Source organism: Salvelinus alpinus, chromosome 9, assembly GCF_045679555.1.
Source record: "Salvelinus alpinus chromosome 9, SLU_Salpinus.1, whole genome shotgun sequence".
Taxonomy (NCBI): domain Eukaryota; kingdom Metazoa; phylum Chordata; class Actinopteri; order Salmoniformes; family Salmonidae; genus Salvelinus; species Salvelinus alpinus.
The window spans coordinates 16,011,505-16,035,085 of record NC_092094.1 but is presented as its reverse complement, the minus strand read 5'-3'; the positions used below and the strand labels follow the sequence as shown (position 1 = coordinate 16,035,085).

At 43.7% G+C, this 23,581-nt stretch overlaps 1 protein-coding gene across 1 annotated transcript in view; it reads left to right on the top strand.

Annotated features, from left to right (window-relative positions):
* Positions 1-22,951, top strand: part of tdrd12 (tudor domain containing 12) — a 35,013-nt gene extending 12,062 nt beyond the window's left edge. Inside the window, exons 19-35 of the mRNA XM_071416155.1 lie at positions 349-540; positions 1,207-1,335; positions 1,593-1,710; positions 1,911-2,050; positions 2,307-2,527; positions 2,800-2,881; positions 3,068-3,249; positions 3,475-3,682; positions 7,153-7,245; positions 7,503-7,678; positions 7,983-8,504; positions 8,867-8,934; positions 12,045-12,132; positions 12,319-12,432; positions 12,697-12,850; positions 13,103-13,163; positions 16,815-22,951. Coding sequence (XP_071272256.1) covers positions 349-540; positions 1,207-1,335; positions 1,593-1,710; positions 1,911-2,050; positions 2,307-2,527; positions 2,800-2,881; positions 3,068-3,249; positions 3,475-3,682; positions 7,153-7,245; positions 7,503-7,678; positions 7,983-8,504; positions 8,867-8,934; positions 12,045-12,132; positions 12,319-12,432; positions 12,697-12,850; positions 13,103-13,163; positions 16,815-16,882 — 2,616 coding nt within the window. The 3' untranslated portion in view covers positions 16,883-22,951. The remainder of the gene's footprint in view (positions 1-348; positions 541-1,206; positions 1,336-1,592; positions 1,711-1,910; positions 2,051-2,306; positions 2,528-2,799; positions 2,882-3,067; positions 3,250-3,474; positions 3,683-7,152; positions 7,246-7,502; positions 7,679-7,982; positions 8,505-8,866; positions 8,935-12,044; positions 12,133-12,318; positions 12,433-12,696; positions 12,851-13,102; positions 13,164-16,814) is intronic.
* The last annotated feature ends 630 nt before the right edge of the window (positions 22,952-23,581 follow it).

The following is a 23,581-nucleotide window of genomic DNA, read 5'->3' as shown; positions in this document are numbered from 1 at the left end:
AACTGCTTAAAGCAGTAATCCCGGTCATCTGCGCTTCAAAGGCAACACCTCACGGCACACCGCCTCCCCCCTATTTGACCTTGATATTTTGTGTGTATGTACTGATATGTAGGTTGTGTGCCGTTTTTTTAATATATGTAGTTCTGTCCTTGAGCTGTTCTTGTCTATTAACGTTCTGTATTATGTCATGTTTCATGTTCTGTGTGGACCCCAGGAAGAGTATTTGTGGCTTTCGCAATAGCTAATGGGGATCCTAATAAAATACCCCAAAAAAGCTCAGTCTCGTCTGTTTTCCTCCCTCGCCACTGTCTCCTCAGCAGTTTCTGACTGTTCTCTCCCTTTCCTCAGATGACCACTATCCTGCAGCACTTCCAGAGGGTGACGGCCAGTGTGGAGCGTGTGTCGTGCCCCAGACAGATCATCGCAGTGGGAAAGCGCTGGAGCCGCCACCTGGAGGGCCTGCTCCACAACCACATGAACAACCCCACCGTTGTCGTCACGGTGATGGAGGAGGCCGCACTCTACGGCAATGTGCACCAGGTCAGTTTTGGGAGGACTGACAACAAAATAAATCTGAAAACCTACAAACGTTGTAGGGTCTCCACCATCAGAGAGCTGGTTAAAGCGATAGTTCAGGCAAAAATCTATATTTAAGTGGAATTACCCTTACTTTGAGTTGTCTGAAGGCCCATAGTGACAGAATCAGCAATAATCCATTGTTTACTTCTGCCACAATCAGGATCAAGCCTAATTAGCCTCGTCCAAATTCATGAATGTAAACAGCCGGACTGATGTTAGCAAAGCTGCATCGCAAGCAGAAACTTCTTAAAAAATACTTTAAACTAAATGTAATGGATTATTGTGGATTCTGTCACTTTGGGCCTTCAAAGACAACTCAAGTTAATAAGGGTAATTTCACTCAAATATAGATTTTGTCTGAACTATCCCTTTAAGTGTGTAGCTATCTCTGATTTGAAGGGCCTGTTCGTTGGATTTGTGATTGATTAAAGCTATGTAATGGGGCAGTAAACCTGCTTTCATCGTATCTCATTTAGACTAGTCATTACTTTTAGTAAGGGAAGAAGTGTTCAAGAGTCAAACAAGGTCTAAAAGTCTCTCAAAGCAAAGTTTCACTCATGTATATGTTCTTAAATAAAAAGTTAAAAAATAATAAAATGGAAAGCTATCTCTTCTGCCTCCCCCAAGATTATCCTGTTGTGTCTGGACTGCACTAAGATCTCTGTCCTGCTCGGGGCGCTGGACTTCACCCCCGACGTGGCCCAGAAGACCCTCGTCATCACCAACTCTGCTGAGGAGGCCGAGCATGTCTTCAAGGTAACTGCAGCAATCTATAGCTCTAGAACTAAGACATTTTATTTTGGCAGCCTTATTTTTGGATGTCCTGTCCACTGCTGGTACGGGGTACTATAGAAAGAAAAAGACATTGTTACATTTCAAAACTTGTAAGATTTGCATTTTGCAACCTTATTTTTGGACATCTTACCACAAGTGTACAGCACTAGAAAAACAAAAATACATTGTTCATGTATATTTAGTCAACTAAATGTTTGTTTCTTGTATCTGTCATTCAGGCTGTTTCAAACACATCAGCGTTCTCCCTGAAGGCCCACGAGGAGTTAACCTACCAGTTTGACTTTGTGACTGAGCAGTGGAAGAAGCCCATTGGACCTGGCACTCATGTCATTCTGGGTGAACTGATGCACAATTGCATTTTCTTAGGAGTTGACAGTTGCAATGAATATGAAATATCATACATCTTTCCATTTTATGGCATAATCTGCCAGGTCAGCTCAGTTTTCTTGATTGAAAGTCAGCTTGTCTCTATTTTTTTTCCAATTTGCCCTTTGTCCAATCTGACCTGTTTTTCTTTCCTTGTCTTTCTGTACCAGTCACCACCAATGAGTGTATGAAGTCTTTGGGTATCTGTGATGCTACGTGTGTTGTGCATTACGGCTTCCCAAGCTCACCTAAGCTGTTTGGCAGCCGTCTGTTTTGCATGTCCCAGAACTTCCAGAACCTTTCAGACAAGGTAACGTTAGGACAAACTAATATGTTCTTTCTCTTGCTCGGTCCTGGATTCAGAGCTGAGATAAGCGTGCACAGCTCTTGACTTTTTCAGGGAGACGTCTAGTTTAGCGGGCAGATCTCAAGTCAGAAGATGGCCCTGAGTGGTCTCCTTTTACATAATTTATTCAGATGGCACCTGTGTAAGTGTGTCTTCTTTGACTGTATGAGGATAGTCTACTTTGTGAATTCCTTTTCATATTGGATTCTGTGATTGACAGGAGCGTGCTGCAGAGAGCACGGCCCACCCTGCCAAGTCAGTGCTGCTGCTATCTGAGAGGAATGCCCGTCACGTAATCGGGGTCCTGCGCTACCTAAAGCGTACTGAGGCCTCGCTGCCTCCAGAGCTGCTGCAATTCGCCCAGGGAGTCCTGCGTGCCAAGGAGGAACAGAAGTCTGACAGGCCTCTGTGCAGATACCTCAAGAGCTTTGGCTTCTGTAGGTCAGTGCAGCTGAGATGCAGACAATACTCTGTCGAGCATTTCTCCATGGGACAATAAAGCTAGATTTGATTTGCTGTTATGCATGTTACAATACTCAAGACATAAGCTGAACCTTGAATTTGGGTACTTTGAAAGATGCATACTTGTTCTATGCACTTAAGAATAGAACTTTATAGTTTTGTAATTCATTGCTTTGCTCAAGGGCACAGCAGCAATAGGTGGCACCTGCTATTCTTTATGTAGTGCTAATGTGACTCTTGCTGTATTGCAGGGACAGCAGTGTTTGTTCTTATCGACACAGCATCAGCCCCATAACAGACCAGCCACTGCAACCAGACTCTGGAACTATTGTGGTGAGTCAGCATATTATATGATAACACTTGTTTCAGGGGTGTAGATATCAGGCAAGAACAGATGCCAAAGTTGGACATATCCTCTCAAGCTTTTCCAATGAGATCACAGGTGTAATATAGCTTAATATGCTATCTGAATTTATACAAATGAAGAAATCATATTTTTTTCACTCTTACGTTTGAAAGGTTCTGCCCTTGTTCATCAAGACTGCTTCCGTCTACTACGGACGCATTGTGAGTAAGAAGGAGGACCGTTATGAGAGCCTGGCAGCAGCAATGACTACATACTACTCCGCTGAGAAGCTGGGTGCTAAGGAGGTTCTGGAGGGAGGGCTGTACGGAGTACAAGAGGATGAGGTCTACCACAGGTCAGAAAACAAACAGCATTAATTCAGTCACTTTCATAACTGATGATGTATGTTATATGGCCATGAAGCAGGTTTAAACAACATGCCAAGTAATGGTTACATGCAGTGAAGTGTAGTCCAAATCCTCTGGGTGGGTCAAATGCTTTTATCACATATCAACCCAATGCCACTCTACCTCACATTCCTTAACAACTCCTCCCACTGCTCCTCCTACCTGTCATGCAGGGTGCGGGTGACTTCGGTGCCGGACAAGGGTGAGTGGATGTTCTGCAGCGTGAGGGCTCTGTTCCTGGATGAGGGGCGTGAGCAGGAGGTGAAGTCCCACCAGCTGCTGCAGCTGCCGGCCCAGTTCCACATACTGCCGCCCCAGGCTTTGGAAATCATCGTCTGCAGGGCCATGCCCATCGACGCTGAGGTCAAATGGAACCCCAAGGTCTCTTACACCAGGCTGCACTCACTGGGCTCTCACTCACTTTTTGGGTGCTCATCTTTAGCGATAGAACATTTAAATTATTAGAACCAATGACCATGAACTATGTTACAGAAGCTAAAATTGTGTTGAGATTTTTAAAATTAAAAAAATCTATATTTCACGATTATTTAACCAGGTAGGCCAGTTGAGAACAAGTTCTCATTTACAATTGCGACCTGTCCAAGATAATGCAAAGCCTTGCGACACAAACAACACAGAGTTACACATGGGATAAAAAAATGTACAGTCAAATAACACAATAGAAAAACCTATATAAAGTGTGTGCAAATGTAGTAAGATTAGGGAGGTAAGGCAATAAATAGGCCATAGTGGCAAAATATGTGAAAATAGAGATACTGGGGTGCAGAGGAGCAAAAAAATAAATAACAATATGGGGATGAGGTAGTTGGGTGGGCTGTGTACAGGTGCAATGATTGGTAACCTGCTCTGACAGCTGATGCTTAAAGTTAGTGAGGGAGATATGTCTCCAGCTTCAGTGATTTTTGCAATTCGTTCCAATCATTGGCAGCAGAGAACTGGAAGAAAAGGCGGCCAAAGGAGGAGTTGGCTTTGGGGATGACCAGTGAAATATACCTCCTGGAGCGCGTGCTACGGGTTGGTGTTGCTATTGTGACCAGTGAGCTGAGATAAGGCGGGGCTTTACCTAGCAAAGACAGTGTGTCGGAGGCTATTTTCTATATGACATCGCCGAAGTCAAGGATCGGTAGGATAGTCAGTTTTACGAGGGTATGTTTAGCAACATAAATGAAGGAGGCTTTGTTGAGAAATAGGAAGCCGATTATAGATTTGGATTGGAGATGCTTAATGTTTACAGTCTAGCCAGTTTACAGTCTAGCCAGACACCTAGGTATTTATAGTGTTCCAAATATTCTAAGTCCGAACAGTCCAGAGTAGTGATGCTAGTCGGGTGGGCGGGTGCGAACAGCGATCGGTTGAAGAGCATGCATTTAGTTTTACTTGCATTTAAGAGCAGTTGGAGGCCATGGAAGGAGTGTTGTATGGCATCAAAGCTCATCTGGAGGTTTGTTAACACAATGTCCAAAGGGCCAGAAGTATACAGAATGGTGTCGTCTGCGTAGAGGTGGATCAGAGAATCACCAGCAGCAAGAGCGACATCATAGATATATGCAGAGAAGAGAGTCAGCCCGAGAATTGAACCCTGTGGAACCCCCATAGAGACTGCCAGAGGTCCGGACAACAGGACCTCCGATTAGACAGACGGAATTCTATTTGAGAAGTAGATGGTGAACCAGGCTAGGCAGTCATTTGAGAAACCAAGGCTGTTGAGTCTACCGATAAGAATGCGGTGATTGACAGAGTCGAAAGCCTTGGCCAGGTCGACGAAGATGGCTACACAGTACTGTCTTTTATCGATGGCGGTTATGATATCGTTTAGGACCTTGAGCGTGGCTGAGGTGCACCAAGGACCAGCTCGGAAACCAGATAGCATAGCAGAGAAGGTACGGTGGGATTCTAAATGGTAGGTCCTCTGTTTGTTAACTTGGCTTTCAAAGACTTTAGAAAGGCAGGGTAAGATGGATATAGGTCTGTAACAGTTTGGGTCTAGAGTGTCTTCCCCTTTGAAGAGGGGGATGACCGCAGTATCTTTCCAATCTTTAGGGATCTGTGACAATACGAATGAGAGGTTGAACAGGCTAGTAATAGGGGTTGCAACAATTGTGGAGGATAATTTTAGAGAGGGTCCAGAGCTGATTTGTAGGGGTCCAGATTTTGCAAGTCTGGAGTGAACCAAGGGCTATATCTGTTCTTAGTTCAACATTTTTTGAACGGGGCATGCTTATTTAAGGTGAAAAACACTTTTTTAAAGAATAACCAGGCATCCTCTACTGATGGAATGAGGTCAATATCCTTCCAGGATACCCGGGCCACTTCGATCAGAAAGGCCTGCTCGCTGAAGTGTTTTAGGGAGCGTTTGACAGTGATGAGGGGTGGTCGTTGCCCGCGGACCCATTACGGACGCAGGCAATGAGGCAGTGATCGCTGAGGTCCTGGTTGAAGACAGCAGAGGTGTATTTAGAGGGAAAGTTGGTCAGGATGATATCTATGAGGGTGCCAGTGTTTACGGATTTAGGGTTGTACCTGGTAGGTTCCTTGATAATTTGTGTGAGATTGAGGGTATCTAGCTTAGATTGTAGGACGGCCGGGGTGTTAAGCATATCCCAGTTTACGTCACCTAACAGTACGAACTCTGAAGATAAATGGGGGGCAATTATTTCACATATTGTGTCCAGGGCACAGCTGGGGGCTGAGGGGGGTCTATAACGAGCGGCAACAGTGAGAGACTTATTTCTGGAAAGGTGGATTTTTAAAAGTAGAAGCTCGAACTGTTTGGGCACAGATCTGGATAGCATGACAGAACTCTGCAGACTATCTCTGCAGTAGATTGCAACTCCACCCCTTTTGGCAGTTCTATCTTGTTGGAAAATGTTGTAGTTGGGGATGAAAAGTTCAGAATTTTTGGTGGCCTTCCTAAGCCAGGATTCAGACACTGCTAGGACATCAGGGTTGGTGGAGTGTGCTAAACCAGTGAATAAAACAAACTTAGGGAGGAGGCTTCTGATGTTAACATGCATGAAACCAAGGCTTTTACGGTTACAGAAGTCAACAAATGATAGCGCCTGGGGAATAGGAGTGGAACTGGGGGCTACAGGGCCTGGGTTAACCTCTACATCACCAGAGGAGGAGTAGGAAAAGGTTATGGCTGAAGGCTATAAGAACTGGTCGTCTATTGCGTTGGGAACAGAGAATAAAAGGAACAGATTTCTGGGCATGGCGGAATAGATTCAGGGCATAATTGTGATTGCTGAGACTCATATTGTGAATGCCAATTGCTATTGTTGGACCTTACCTTTTCAAAGTGTGTAACTAATGACTCTAGAACAACAAGTTACAATGACATTATTATTATTTAATCTTTTTTAATAAAAATAAAATAAAAACTTTGTCTCCCCAATTTCGTGGTATCCAATTGTTAGTAGTTACTATCTTGTCTCATCGCTACAACTCCCGTACGGGCTCGGGAGAGACGAAGGTCGAAAGCCATGTGTCCTCCGAAACACAACCCAACCAAGCCGCACTGCTTCTTAACACAGCGTGCATCCAACCCGGAAGCCAGCCGCACCAATGTGTCGGAGGAAACACCGTGCACCTGGCGACCTTGGTTAGCGTGCACTGCGCCCGGCCCGCCACAGGAGTCGCTGGTGCGTGATGAGACAAGGATATCCCTACCGGTCAAACCCTCCCTAACCCGGACGACGCTAGGCCAATTGTGCGTCACCCCACGGACCTCCCGGTCGCAGCCGGCTGCGACAGAGCTTGGGAGCGAACCCAGAGTCTCTGGTGGCACAGCTAGCGCTGACAATGACATTATTCTTATGTTGTGGTTTCAGGTCACCAGGGCCATCAGTCAGAAGATCAAAGGCCTGCAGCACCAAGCCAAGGTTGTTCTGTGTTTGGGAAACACGGTCTTCGTCGATCCCATGGTAGGTTCTTCTACTCCAACTACAGACAGCTGAATTTCAACAAATCTTCAACACAAACACTTAATCCTTGTGCGGCAGGTAGCCTAGCGGTTAAGAGCATTAGGCCAGTAAACGAAAGGTCGCTGGTTCGAATCCTAGAGCCGACTAGGTGTAAAATCTGTCTGTGCAAGGCATTTAACCCTAATTGCTCCAGTAAATGGCTCTGGATAAGAGCATCTGGAAAATTACTAAAATGTAAAAATGTGCTTTGTTCTCAGGTGCGGATGACCCGACTACCAGGCCTGAAGACCTTAATAAATGAATGCAACGTCCATGCTGAGATCCTTAGCACGGGGATGGGCACCAGCAACCCTCAGCACCTGGACCTCCTGAAGGAGCTCTGCCACGGGGCTGGGCCTGGAGCCAGTGCTGGGGATGCCCTGCTCACCACGGTGTGAGTTCAGTCCTCTATGCCCATGGGTAACCAGGCTTTCGGCACCATGGGACCTCCATAATACAAGATGCTGTACACTGACATCCAACAGCATTCTTCACTTATAATACGGCACAATGTAATACAGCATGTTAATATGGATGTTGCTACACCAGGGGCTATGTGCAGATATGGAAGTTATGTCAGATAGGACATGGCGGTCAATCATTCAATTTCTTTCTCTTCAGTACTTAATGAGAGCACTGCATTATCAACCTATTACAATTGTGTGTCGTGACTCATGTCTGCTTGGTTTGTTTGTTAGGCCGGATGGCTCTGGGTTGACCTTGGAGGAGAAGGTGCAGGCTGCAGAGGAGGCCCTGGTCCACAGGATGAGGGCAGCTGTCGAGCGCTTACACTGTGGCCAGGAGGTTTCTGTAGACCCGCCCCAGACCCAAACGTCTGTGCTTCATGCCCAGACAGACTTGTCCCAGTGCCATATGAAGGCCTCAGCAGATCTGCACCAGATGGACCAGAAGGTCTTTGCTCATGCACCCCAGCCTTGGATGAACGATGTCTTTGTATACCCGACCCAGCTCTCGCCCAAGCCACAGGAGGCCCCATTAGCAGCAGTTCCTGATCCGAGCGAGGCTCAACTACCAACACTCATGGACAGGGTCCAGATAACTTCCCCTCTCCCAACACCTAGCGAAGCCCAGATATCTGCCCCACTCCCAACAATTAGCGAGCCACAGTTACCTGCCCCAACAACTGCGCACAACGACCCCAAAATGGAGCAGTGGAGGAGCCTCATAGCTAACCTCCAAGGTGCCACTCAAACACGGAGGTTGGTGTTCTTCTTCATTTTCACTGGGAAAAACTTCCGTTGCTGCTCGCTTACTGTTCTTCCTATTTTTTTTCTTTGGTGCAGTCGGTCAATAAAAATACATTTTCTGATGTTTGATTCTTTCACTATACAGTGCAGCTCTGCACCCGACCCGTGATATCCCACTGGCCACAGACGTCAATTTAACGTTTATTACACATTGGTTCAACATAATTTCATTGAAATGACGTGGGAAAAACGTTGATTTAGCTAGTGTTCTTAGGCTTCCATCTGTGCTGAGTGCTCTAACTGGGATCAATGGCTAGTGTTGCATTGATCTCACTTCAACATGTGATGTTCACAAGACTTGTGTTGTCATGCAGGCATACAGCTCTACAAGGATTCACCCCCAAAGACTGGATTTCTGCAGTTCCCCGCCCCATTGAAAATGGTATGTAAACTATTTTAGTTTGATAGTGATCAACAATGTACAAAAAGTACATTTACTGTATGTCTGTTGAACCACGACATTCACTATTGTTGAAAACAGAAGTTGATAATGATCAACAAAGATGTATAAAGACTCAAATATTTTGAGTAGTCTAATATGCCATTCACCATTGTTGTACCTCATAAGGCTGGCTCTTCATACTACTCCAAGCATGTCATGTGCAATCAGAGGAAAAAAACTGTAGACCACATTTACTCCACACACAGAGATGCATACAAAGAGCTCTCCCCCACCCTCCATTTGGCAAATCTGACTATAATTCTATCCTCCTGATTCCTGCTTACAAGCAAAAACTAAAGCAGGAAGTACCGGTGACACGCTCAATACGGAAGTGGTCAGATGACGCGGATGCTATGCTACAGGACTGTTTTGCTAGCACAGACTGGAATATGTTCTGGGATTCATCCAATGGCATTGAGGAGTATACCACCTCAGTCGTCGACTTCATCAATAAGTGCATTTACGACGTCGTCCCCACAGTGACCGTACGTACATATCCCAACCAGAAGCCATGGATTACAGGCAACATCCGCATCGAGCTAAAGGCTAGAGCTGCCGCTTTCGAGGAATGGGACATTAATCTGGACGCCTATAAGAAATCCCGCTATGCCCTCAGACTACCCATCAAACAAGTAAAGCGTCAATACAGGATTAAGATTGAATCCTACTACACCGGCTCTGACGCTCGTCGGATGTGGCAGGGCTTGAAAACTATTGCGGACTATAAAGGGAAACCCAGACGCGAGCTGCCCAGTAATGCGAGCCAACCAGACGAGCTAAATGCCTTTTATGCTCGATTCGAGGCAAGCAACACTGAAGCATGCACGAGAGCACCAGCTGTTCTGGGTAATAACTGTGTAATAATGCTCTCGGTAGCTGATGTGAGCAAGACTTTTAGACAGGTCAACATTCACAAAGCCACGGGACCAGATGGATTAACAGGATGTGTACTCAAATCATGCACAGACCAACTGGCAAGTGTCTTCCCTGACATTTTCAACTTCTCCCTGACTGAGTCTGTAATACCTACATGTTTCAAGCAGACCACCATAGTCCCTGTGCCCAAGGAAGCGAAGGTAACCTGCCTAAATGATTACCGCCCCGTAGCACTCACGTCGGTAGCCATGAAGTGCTTTGAAAGTCTGGTCATGGCTTACATCAACAGCATCCTCCCGGATACCCTAGACCCACTCCAATTTGCATACCACCCGAACAGATCCACAGATGAGGCAATCTCAATCGCACTCTACACTGACCTTTCCCACCAGGACAAAAGGAACACCTATGTGAGAATGCTGTTCATTGACTACAGCTCAGTGTTCAACACCATAGTACCCATGTAACAGTATAGCTTCTGTCCCTCTCCTCGCTGGACTCGAACAAGGGACCCTCTGCACACATCGACAACAGCCACCCTCGACGCATCGTTACCCATCGCTCCACAAAAGCTGCGCCCCTTGCAGAGCAAGGGGAACTACCTCAAGGTCTCAGAGCGAGTGACGTCACCGATTGAAACGCTATTAGCGCGCACCCTGCTAACTAGCTAGCCATTTCACATAGGTTACACCCCTTTGACCTCCTTTTCCGCAGCAACCAGTGATCCGGATCACGGCACCAATGTAACAGTATAGCTTCCGTCCCTCTCCTCGCCCCTACCTGGGCTCGAACCAGGGACCCTCTGCACACAGCGACAACAGCCACCCTCGACACGTCGTTACCCATCGCTCCACAAAAACCGCGGCCCTTGCAGAGCAAGGGGAACAACTACTTCAAGGTCTCAGAGCGAGTGACGTCACCGATTGAAACGCTATTAGCGCGCACCCTGCTAACTAGCTAGCCATTTCACGCCAGTTACACCGACAAAGCTCATCACTAAGCTAAGAACCCTGGAACTAAACACCTCCCTCTGCAACTGGATCTTGGACTTCCTGACAGGCATCCCCCAGGTGGTAAGGGTAGGCAACGACAAGTCTGCCACGCTGATCCTCAACACTGGGGCCCCTCAGGGGTGTGTACTTAGTCCCCTCCAGTACTCCCTGTTCACCCACATCTGGGTGGCCAAACACGACTCCAACACCATCATTAAGTTTGCTGATGACTCAAGTGGTAGGCCTGATCACCGACAACAATGAGGCAGCCTATAGGGAGGAGGTCAGACAACCACCTCTCCCTCAGCACAACAACCTCTCCCTCAATGTGAGCAAGACAAAGGAACTGATCGTGGACTACAGGAAAAGGCGGGCCGAACAGGCTCCTATTAACATCAACGGGGCTGTAGTGGGGCGGGTCGAGAGTTTCAAGTTCCTTGGTGTCCACATCACCACCGATCTATCATGGTTCAAACACACCAATACAGTCGTGAAGATGGCACAACAAAACCTTTTCCCCATCAGGACACTGAAAAATATGTCAAGGGTCCCCAGATCTTCATAGTTCTGCACCATCGAGAGCATCCTGACCGATGCATCACTGCCTGGTATGGCAACTGCTCGGCATCTGACCGTAAGGCGCTACAGAGGGTAGTGCGGACGACACAGTACATCACTGGGGCCAAGCTTACTGCAATCCAGGACCTCTATAATAGGCAGTGTCAGAGGAAAGCCCATAACATTTTCAGAGACTCCAGTCACCCAAGTCATAGACTGTTTTCTCTGCTACCGCACGGCAAGTGGTACCGGAGCGCCAACAGCTTCTACCCTCAAGCCATAAGACTGCTGAACAATTAATCAACTGGCCACCAGACTATTACATTGACCCCCCCCTCCATTTGTTGCAACCCGCTGTTTATTATCTATGCATTGTCACTTCACCCCTACCTACATGTACAAATTACCTCTAAGCTGTACCCCCGCACACTGGCTCGGTACAGGTACCCTCTGTATATAGCCTCGTTATTGTGTTTTTTTATTTTACATTTTATTTAGTAAATATTTTCTTAACTCTTCTTGAACTGCACTGTTGGTTAAGGGCTTGTAATTAAGCATTTCACGGGAAGTGTCTAAACTTGTTGTATTTTGTGCATGAGACAAAGTTTGATTTGTTTTATTCAGGTCATTTGATTGATGAGAAGCAAGTCAACGGCCAGCAAGTCATCAACGGTGAGAAAGTCATCAGTGTTGATGTGGATGCACCAAAAAGGTATTTGAGGTACACGTATCCCTTATATTTCTGAATAGTCAAATGAAACTGATTTTCTGTTTATGTATTGCGCATCAGTGTTGCATGGGGTCAATTCTATTTAAATTCAGTTTACTTAATAAATATATAAATTGACTGAACTGACTCCAATCCATCACAGATTTACATTTAGTTAGTCTTTTTCAGTTTCCATCCACAGATCAAGTGGTTCCAGAGAGATGACACAGTCACACTGAACATAAAGCTCAGAGAACCAGTGGATCAGAGATGTGAATTCTTCCCTGACAGAGTGGTGTACAGGTCTGTTGAATGTCTGTCATGTGTCCTTTCAACCACCTGAACATACATCTTTTAAAACAAATCTTAAGTAGCTTGAGGCAAGTGCTGAGCTGTTAATGTTTTTATTCTATGTAAATCTTTTTTTTTTTTTTTTTTTAATAACTCCCCGTGCAAGGTATCATTGTGTGTGCAGGACGAAGTCAACATTGGGGCTGTAATTCCCTGCATCACAAATGAGAGAAGCATTTAATTTGATCATATTTCATCTCTAACTATTGCCTCTAGTGCGTGTGTGAATGACAGGCCTTATCGTGCTCACCTGGAGCTCCACAGTAACATCACTGCAGAGAGGTGCTCCTGGGAGATGAAGTGCAATGAGCCAGTCATCAGGCTCGTCAAACAGGAGAGGGGAGACTGGAAGATGCTCCTCAAGCAAAAGGTAGTGCTTTTCATTAGAGGGAACAAATATATTATGTCTATCTCCTAACCTCCTTTGTACAGCTAGCAATACCTGTAGGTAAACATACTTTGGATATTTAGTCCTTTTGACATTCGCGAACTAAAAAATACAATACTTCCAGATGAGGAGTTGTCAGAGTTCTGCTTACAGTAACAGAATGTTCTAGTAGATGTCATGCCTCGTTGTTTATTCATAATGAATATTGATGAAGGTGAATTGTGATGTCCTCAGAGTGCTTTTGTTAGTTTGGATTTCGACCGATTTGAGGAAGATGAAAAGAAGACTTCAAATGGTAAGTTTTTAGAATCATTTGCACTAAATTCCAGAAGCTAAAGTCAATTACGTTTATTTGCAGTCAGTTAGCTGCCCCAAAACTCTTTCACTTTTTTAAAATGTATTTATTTAACCTCTAACTTCACTCGCTTTCTATCATTGTATCAAGCCTCTTATAATGACAAGGAGGCTCCAGTAAGGCTTTCATGCCCCCGCGATATGCAACTTTTCAGGGAAGTCAGGAACCAATATACTCAGTCAGTTAGGAAAGCAAAGGCTAGCTTTTTCAAACAGAAATTTACATCCTGTTGCACTAATTCCAAAAAGTTCTGGGACACTAAAGTCCATGGAGAATACGAGCACCTCCTCCCAGCTGCCCACTGCACTGAGGATAGGAAACAGTGTCACCACCGATAAATCTACGATAATCGATAGTTTCAATAAGCATTTATCTACGGCTGGCCATGCTTTCCACCTGGCTACCCCTACCCCGGCCAATAGCTCTGCACCCCCTGCAGCAGCTTCTCCTTTACACAAATCCAGACTAGAGGTCGATCGATTATGATTTTTCAACGCTGATACCGATTTATTGGAGGACAAAAAAAGCCGATCCCGATTTATATATTTTTTTTTATATACACTGCTCAAAAAAATAAAGGGAACGCTTAAACAACACACTGTAACTCCAAGTCAATCACACTTCTGTGAAATCAAACTGTCCACTTAGGAAGCAACACTGATTGACAATAAATTTCACATGCTGTTGTGCAAATGGAATAGACAAAAGGTGGAAATTATAGGCAATTAGCAAGACACCCCCAATAAAGGAGTGATTCTGCAGGTGGTGACCACAGACCACTTCTCAGTTCCTATGCTTCCTGGCTGATGTTTTGGTCACTTTTGAATGCTGGCGGTGCTTTCACTCTAGTGGTAGCATGAGACGGAGTCTACAACCCACACAAGTGGCTCAGGTAGTGCAGCTCATCCAGGATGGCACATCAATGCGAGCTGTGGCAAGAAGGTTTGCTGTGTCTGTCAGCGTAGTGTCCAGAGCATGGAGGCGCTACCAGGAGACAGGCCAGTACATCAGGAGACGTGGAGGAGGCCGTAGGAGGGCAACAACCCAGCAGCAGGACCGCTACCTCCGCCTTTGTGCAAGGAGGAGCACTGCCAGAGCCCTGCAAAATGACCTCCAGCAGGCCACAAATGTGCATGTGTCTGCTCAAACGGTCAGAAACAGACTCCATGAGGGTGGTATGAGGGCCCGACGTCCACAGGTGGGGATAACTTCCAACTTCAACTGTATATTTCACTGGTCATTCCCAAAGCCAACACTTACTTTGGCCGCCTTTCCTTACAGTTCTCTGCTGCCAATGACTGGAAGGAATTGCAACAATCACTGATGCTGGAATCTTATATCTCCCTCTCTAACTTTAAGCAACAGCTGTCAGAGCAGCTTACCTGTACACAACCAATCTGTAAATAGCACACCCAACTACCCCATCCCCATATTATTACTTACCCTCTTGCTCTTTTGCACCCCAATATCTCTACTTTGACATCATCTGCACATCTATCACTCAAGTGTTAATGCTAATTTGTAATTGTTTCGCCTCTATGGCCTATTTATTGCCTTACCTCCCTACTCTTCTACATTTGCACACACTGTACATAGATTTTTCTATTGTGTTATTAACTATACATTTGTTTGTTTTTGTCGCACTGCTTTGCTTCAACTTGGCCAGGTCGCAGTTGTAAATGAGAACTTGTTCTCAACTGGCCTACCTGGTTAAATAAAGGTGAAATAAAAATTAGCCATAGAGAAAACAAAATACACTACATTATCAAAGTATGTGGACACGTTAAACATCGCATTCCAAACTCATGGGCATTAATATGGAGTTGGTCCCCCCCCCCCCCCCTTTTGCTGCTATAACAGCCTCGACTCTTCTGGGATGGCTTTCCACTAGATGTTGGAACATTGCTGCAGGGGCGATTTAGTCCTGGCTCGCAGTCAGCGTTCCAATTCATCTCAATGGTGTTGAGGTCAGTGCTTTGTGCTGGCCAGTTAGGTGTGGAAGAACTTATCTCGACAAACCATTTTTGCATGGACCTCGCTTTGTGCATGGGGGCATTGTAATGCTGAAACAGGAAAGGGGCTTCCCCAAACTGTTGCCAAAGAATTGTCTAGAATGTCATTGTATGCTGTAGCGTTAAGATTTCCCATCACTGGAGGGACTTTGCGCGATCCATGAAAAACATCCCCAGACCATTATTCCTCCACCAAACTTTACAGTTGGCACTGCAATCGGGTGCGTCTTTTTCCTAACGCAGTTAAGCCAAACCACGCCCAGTTATTCAGAGGGGCATCCTACAGTTCTTTGAGAGGTCTCCAAGTTCGGAAGTGAATATCACGGCGCGAAATTTGCCACTGATTAATAACATTTTCCCTTGTTTTTCAAGATTTAAAAAAAATGTAATGACATAATGTCGTGGCCCAAGCTAGCCATTAACGTCCCTTAACGCTCAAAGACAGATTCAATGGCTGTAGCATCGTGTTCGACTGAATGATTAGCTTATAAATATTTGCGAAATTATGAATAATAAGAATGTTTTTACCTGATAATAGACTACCAATGATAATACAACAACTTCAAATACCGAGCTAGTAACGTTAAGTAGCCTAGGTTAACTTAGCTGACCTGCAATAGAGGGAATTCAGAAGAGGTCTCAGACATTTTTACAACTCATTCAAACTCTGAAAATAAATACATGGGCAAATGTTACCAAACATGATGATAATAGGCCTGCAGTACGGTAGGCAGCTAAGTGTTAAATTACACTTTCCATCCTTACCTTGGAAGGTCACTGTCTCTGCTCTGATCGCCTGTGAGTGAGACAATGCTAGCTAGCCAATGGAAGCGTAGTAGAACGCCCTCTGATTAACGGGGCGTGGTTTTGGATTAACCGTGTTGGGATAAAAGAAAAACACCATTTGAGCAGGTAGAGTTCTCCTGGCATATGCTGTAGCGTTGACTTCCCTTCACTGGATGTAAGGTGCCTAGCCTGAATCATGATAAACCAGCCAGGTTTACACAACTCCAGCCGACGCTTGGCATTGCACATGGTGATTTTAGGCTTGTGTGCGGCTGCTCGGCCATGGAAACCCATTTCAGGAAACTCCCGATGAACAGGGCTTGTGCTGACGTTGCTTCCAGAGGCAGTTTGGAAATCAGTAGTAAGTGTTGCAACCGAGGACAGACAATTTTTACGCGCTTCAGCACTCTGTGGTCCCGTTCTATGAGCTTGTGTAGCCTACCAATTCACGGCTGAGCCGTTGTTGCTCCTAGATGTCTCCACTTCACAATAACTGCACTAACAGTTGACTGGGGAAGCTCTAGCAAGGTAGAAATTTGACGTACTGACTTGTTGGAAATGTGGCATCCTATGACGGTGCCACGTTGAAAGTCACTGAGCTCTTCAGTAAGGCCATTCTACTGCCAATGTTTGTCTATAGAGATTGCATGGCAGTGTGCTCAATTTTAGTCACCTGTCAGCAACGGTGTGGCTGAAATAGCCAAATTCACTCATTTGAAGGGGTGTTCACATACTTTTGCATATACAGTGTAGTTCTGACTGACCACCTTGTTCTGTTGCTGGTGTTCCCCAGGTCTCTGCTTTGTGGGGCACACTGGGGAGGAAGGCTGCTACGTGAGCTCAGACAGTAGCAGTGACTGACTGCAGACAGACGGCCCTCATCGATCCTCCCTCTAATCATCAACTGAGAAGAACCTAGTGCCAATCCTCCAAAAATACATACTTTCAGCCAGTTAGTTATTATACACTTTTCGTTCATGTCTCCTTGAAGGACGCATCTCTTTAGCTGTTTTAGCACATTTCATATGACAATTCCATATTTTCAGGTTTATTGTTTAACTATTTTTTGATGTTATGCGATCAGACTCAACACAAGTGAATTGAGAATAATGATGGCGTATTCAAATCTGTTACGACACTGGTACATCAAAGTACTTACTACTAAGGAATTGCCAAACTAGCAGATACCCATAGACGTCCAGTCATTGTGTTAATGCTATTTAGAATTGGCTTGCGAAACACCCTTTAACTTCCTTCATACTGAACCAGTCCTTGTTTTCAAGCACGTGTCTACTTGACAGAAATGTCAGAAACAGATTAAAGCTACATTCTGGGATTCGAAAAACTGCTACCCTGTCACTTGTTTTGGCATACAGCTGAGGGATGGGGCTAGTAAAATGTAACCCCTCAAATTCATAGACTGCGTTCAAGGTGCAAGGACTAACAGTATATATGCCATTTACCAGACGCTTTTATCCACAGCGACGTAGTCATGCGTGCTTCGTACATCATTATTTTACGTACGAGTGGTCCTAGGAATTGAACCAACTATCCTGGTGTTGCAAGAGACATGCTCTACCAACTGAGAGGACCAGTCCATGACATCCAAGCTATACATTATTTGTTTACATTATTGTCGTTTGTAAACAATAGTGTAATAAAAAAACAAATATTTTGGATTATGATAAAGACCGACGGTTGTGCTTTACTCATGAGGCATTTAAAGCTCCATTATGTAACTTTGTATTTTTTTTTTCAATGATCTTAATGACCATTAATCAACTTTCAGTCTATCGTTCTTCCAGACTACATGCATTTTTGCTGTGATTTTTCAATTAAAGTGGAATGGTTTTGTAATAGTTGCTTTGTAAACTAATATCAATGATTTTACTTTCAATACATGGACCAATTCGGTATGACCCAAGTTCCGCTAGAAGAACCGAAAGATTTACTTTGGCCTTAAAGCATTCAAAATAAAAGTTAACAAAACAACAGCTACTTTATCAGTAGTCTTCTATGGTATAAATGAACCTTTCAGCAGTACAATGAAGTTCAAAGCTATATATAAAAACACCCTTACGAAGTGTGGAGTGGGTTGTGTAGTTAAAAATGTAAACACTTGGAATTTCTCTAAATTAAATGGTTAGTTTATCTAATCAAGCTAGCTGTAGCAATAGTAAACAATGGATTATCGTGGATGCTGTCACTACAGAGAGGTATAGAACGATTTAAGTTATATTCTACTCAAGGTTTTCTAAAGCTAGCCAGATTCAGTTAGCTTCACATTCCGGATCCGGCTTAATCCGTACTGACTAGATATTGCTCGTCTGCCTGCCGCTAACTCCTGTGCATGCCGCATATGGCTACTCAAACTCTTAATTGAGACAATGCTGAAATATCAGTCCATGGGCGAGTCGGTGCCACATTTTAAATTTGTGCCGATTTCAAAATGAAAAAGTTATCTGTCAAATTCAGCAGGCTGTGGTGTGAAATAAGCTTGTAGAAGTGCCGTCTTTATTGTATTACTTATTGGTAATGCCATCTTTGGTGTGTTTATTAATGCACCAACATCTTTACTAGCGATAAAATATTTGTTTTAAGTCATACACAAGTTATACTGTGAGTTACGTTTCAAATGTGATAGGTATTTGAACATAATTTAACACAAAAACATTACATTTAATAAGATATTTAATCAGCCTTCTTCAAATGAAGGAGATTAGGACTCAATCTTTGCAGTGGGAGGGAATCTGTTTTTATTATTCCTCAACTCACAGCTCAGACAATTCAGTATAAAATTTTAGCCCTGAGTTAGCCTGCCTGGGAGCAGGTTAGTTCTGAAGGATTCGTTGCCATAGAAATTTACCTAGCTAAAAGGTAACTTTTGTGGTACCGGTTATCCCGAGTTGAACTCTGAGTTGGTCAAAGTTACCTCACCTCACTAACTCGTGCAACCATGTACATAGTATAGGGCTCTGGCCTACATAAACAACTCAAAGGCTGCGTTTACATCCCAATTCTGATCTTTTGCCACATGAGTTTTTTGACCGATCAGATCTTTTGCCAATACAGTGCATTCGGTAAGTTTTCCGATCCCTTGACTTTTTCCACATTTGATTACATTACAGCCTTAATCTAAAATTGATTAGACATTTTTTCCCTCATCATTCTACACACAATACCCCATAATGACAAAGCAAAAACAGGTTTTTAGAAATGTTTGCAAATTTATACAATTGATTTGACATTTATGTAAGTATTCAGACTCAGTACTTTGAAGCACCTTTGGCAGCAATTACAGCCTCAAGCCTTCTTGAGTATGACGCTACAAGCTTGGCACACTTGTATTTGGGGAGTTTCTCCCATTTGTTATCTGCAAATCATCTCAAGCTCTGTCAGATTGGATGGGGAGAGTCGCTGCACAGCTATTTTCAGATCTCTCCAGAGATGTTCGATCGGGTTCAAGTCCGGGCTCTGGCTGGGCCACTCAAGGACATTCAGACTTGTCCCGAAGCCACTCCTGCATTGTCTTGGCTGTGTGCTTAGGGTCATTGTCCTGTTGGAAGGTGAACCTTCGCACCAGTCTGAAGTCCTCAGTGCTCTGGAGCAGGTTTTCATCAAGAATCTCTCTGTACTTTGCTCCATTCCTCCTTCCCTCAATCCTGACTAGTCTCCCCTTCCCTGCCGCTGAAAAACATCCCCACAGTATGATGCTGCCACCACCATGCTTCACCGTAGGAATGGTGCCAGGTTTCCTCCAGACGTGACGCTTGGCATTCAGGCCAAAGAGTTCAATCTTGGTTTCATCAGACCAGAGAATCTTGTTTCTCATGGTCAGAGACCTTTAGATGCCTTTTGGTAAACTCCAAGCGGGCTGTCGTGCCTTTTTAACTGAGTGGCTGAAGAAAAAATGTATGTACCTTTTTTTAATCCATTTTAGAATAAGGCTTTAACGTAACAAAATGTGGAAAAAGTCAAGGGAGCTGAATACTTTCTGAATGCACTGTAATTGTGCATTGTAATTGTGCACAAAACTAAATTGGGCTGCCTGTATAAACGCAGCCATTGTAGATTAATTTCACCCAAGCATGTAGATTGGATGAACTAACCCTTTAAATGGTCAATCTGCAGTTGCTACATCCATTTTTGGACTTAAATATGTACCCATTGATTCTTGAAGAATATAACTTATAAATCCCTTATGAGCTTAGTTCAATTGTTGTACCGCATCAGAACCCAACATATAAGCTTGTTTTCCTCCAATGTTTGTTCACAAAGTAAATGTAAACATTTATATAGCCTCAAAACATGGTTAAACTATAATTTTTATATCATGACTGGTCAGTCCTTGCATCAATAGCTCTATGAATTTGAGTAGTTACATTTTTCCAGCCCCATTCCTCAGCTTTTTACCAAAACGGGTGAGGAGTACATTTTGTTTCAACTGCTGATGGCAGCTTTAAAATATGGTTCTGTTAGTGTTTTTGCCATAGTCTGGTTCCTCTCAAGGTTTCTTCCATCTGGGCATTTTTCCTTGCCTCTGTGCTTCTGCTTGTTCTTTGGAGGATTAGGCTGTGTCACTGTGAAGCACTTGCTGTTGTAAAAAGTGCTTTCATTTTAGCATTTGTAGCACAAATCCCCTGCAAGTCATGGTACCTAAATTAGCATTTTTAGTGCATCAGGTCCAAATCATCTATAAGTAAATTAGTTGATGCTAATATAAGTACTATGACTTGAATGGGATTTGTGCCACAAATGCAAAAATATTACCATTTGAAAACGGTGCCAAGGAAACTAAATCTTGGATTGCTGTCATACCTTGTCCATAGACTGCTTACAGGGAAAGAAACAAATGTTATTTTCTAATTTGGGACTTGCGACGGATTTCCTTCATATGGATTCTGTTTTTTGTTGGTCAAACTCCGTTTCACCTGTTACAGTCTAAGCCCTGTGTAAGGCGGGGGGGGGGTTCTGCTAAAATATATGGAATTATTTACAGAATGTAATAGGATCATTTAGCAATTTGAGTTAGAATTTTAAGAGTCCTTGAAGTATCAAAAAATATATATGAAAAAATGATTTATTTGGCTTTACTGCTATTAGCCCATACAAACGCATTGAATAACAGATTTACTACATGGAACAACAGATATCCCCCCCAAAAAAATCTAAAGGAAGTTTGTTCTGAAGTGTCTGTCCTATATCTGAGAGCTACAGTATAAGAAAGATCAGGAAACATTTTTATTTGTACATGTATTTAACCCCTTATTTTTGGCACTAAACTGTTAACTTTTGGCCACGACTGTACGTTTTGAGAATGACACAAATATTAATTTTCACAAAGTTTGCTGCTTGTGTCTTTAGATATTTTTGTCAGATGTTACTATGGAATACTGAAGTATAATTACAAGCATTTCATAAGTGTCAAAGGCTTTTATTGACAATTAAATGAAGTTGATGCAGAGAGTCAATATTTGCAGTGTTGACCCTTCTTTTTCAAGACCTCTGCAATCCGCCCTGGCATTGCTGTCAATTAACTTCTGTGCCACATCCTGACTGATGGCAGCCCATTCTTGCATAATCAATGCTTGGAGTTTGTCAGAATTCGTGGGGTTTTGTTTGTCCACCTGCCTCTTGAGGATTGACCACAAGTTCTCAATGGGATTAAGGTCTGGGGAGTTTTTTGGCCATGGACCCAAAATAATGATGTTTTGTCAAAATTGTGAGTGAGCCCACTCCCTTGGCTGAGAAGCAACCCCACACATGAATGGTCTCAGGATGCTTTACTGTTGGCATGACACAGGACTGAAGGTAGCGCTCACCTTGTCTTTTCCGGACAAGCTTTTTTCCGGATGCCCCAAACAATCGGAAAGGGGATTCATCAGAGAAAATGACTTTACCCCAGTTCTCAGCAGTCCAATCCCTGTACCTTTTGCAGAATATCAGTCTGTCCCTGATGTTCTTCCTGGAGAGAAGTGGCTTCTTTGCTGCCCTTCTTGACACCAGGCCATCCTCCAAAAGTATTTGCCTCACTGTGCGTGCAGATGCACTCACACCTGCCTGTTGCCATTCCTGAGCAAGCTCTGTACTGGTGGTGCCCCAATCCCGCAGCTGAATCAACTTTAGGAGACGGTCCCGGAGCTTGCTGGACTTTCTTGGGCGCCCTGAAGCCTTCTTCACAACATTTGAACCGCTCTCCTTGAAGTTCTTGATGATCCGATAAATGGTTGATTTAGGTGCAATCTTACGGGCAGCAATATCCTTGCCTGTGAAGCCCTTTTTGTGCAAAGCAATGATGACGGCACGTGTTTCCTTGCAGGTAACCATGGTTGACAGAGGAAGAACAGATTCCAAGCACCACCCTCCTTTTGAAGCTTCCAGCCTGTTATTCAAACTCAATCAGCATGACAGAGTGATCTCCAGCCTTGTCCTCGTCAACACTCACACCTGTGTTAACGAGAGGATCACTGACATGATGTCAGCTGGTCCTTTTGTGTCAGGGCTCATAACATTCTGGAGTATATGCAAATTGCCATCATGCAAACTGAGGCAGCAGACTTTGAAAATTAATATTTGTCATTCTCAAAACTTTTGGCCACGACTGTATATACTTCCTTTCATTTTTTTAACTGGTCCTGGGGGGACCTTCAGAGGAGTCTTGTGAGGCCCATGTTCGTGAGAGTCTCACCTTTTCACAGAATGGTCATATTTGTGTGTAGTCCAAACGGGCGTTTGTTGATTACTAATGAGGCATTTGTTAGTTATTGAAGAGGGCGCTGATGTTGTGGCAAAAAATCTGTCACGGAAACCTCTACCCATGTAGCTTGTGTGATCTTGTTAATTAACATGTATCATATTATATTGCTTTTTTGTCTCAATCCATGTAAAGCTTTGTTTTTTGGTTAAATTAAAGTTATTTTGTTTCTTGAATTTTCCTGTTATAATTTGTTTATTACACTTAGAACTGGATCACCCTAATAACTACTGGAACACCAAACATGCAACATTTCTACTTATTACAATACCTGTAAAGAGGTGAACGGGGTATGGTCGGTAGACATTGGTGGGCTCTCATGAATGGACATGCTTCAAAATCTAATAGCTGCTTTCCTACTTCCTCTTTTCACTAACACACATTTCAACATTGTACCTTTATCAGCAGGTGGCAGTGTACGTCTGATATAGACTATTCAGAAAGTAATTCATATCCCTTGACTTATTCTGCATTTTGTTGTAACAGCCAGAATTAAAAATTTATTAAATAGATTTTTTTTCATAATGACAAAGTTAAAACACTTAAAAAAATATAATAATAATGTTTTGTTAATTTATTGAAAATGAAATACAGATATCTCATTTACATAAGTATTCACACCCCTGAGTCAATACATGTTAGAATCACCTTTGGCAGAGATTACAGCTGTGAGTCTTCAAGTTATGTCACGTTGATTGTTGCTAAACAGCCATTTTCAAGTCTTGCCATAGATTTTCAAGACGATTTTAGTCAACTGTAACTAGGCCACTCCGGCACATTCAGTGTCGTCTTGGTAAGCAACTCCA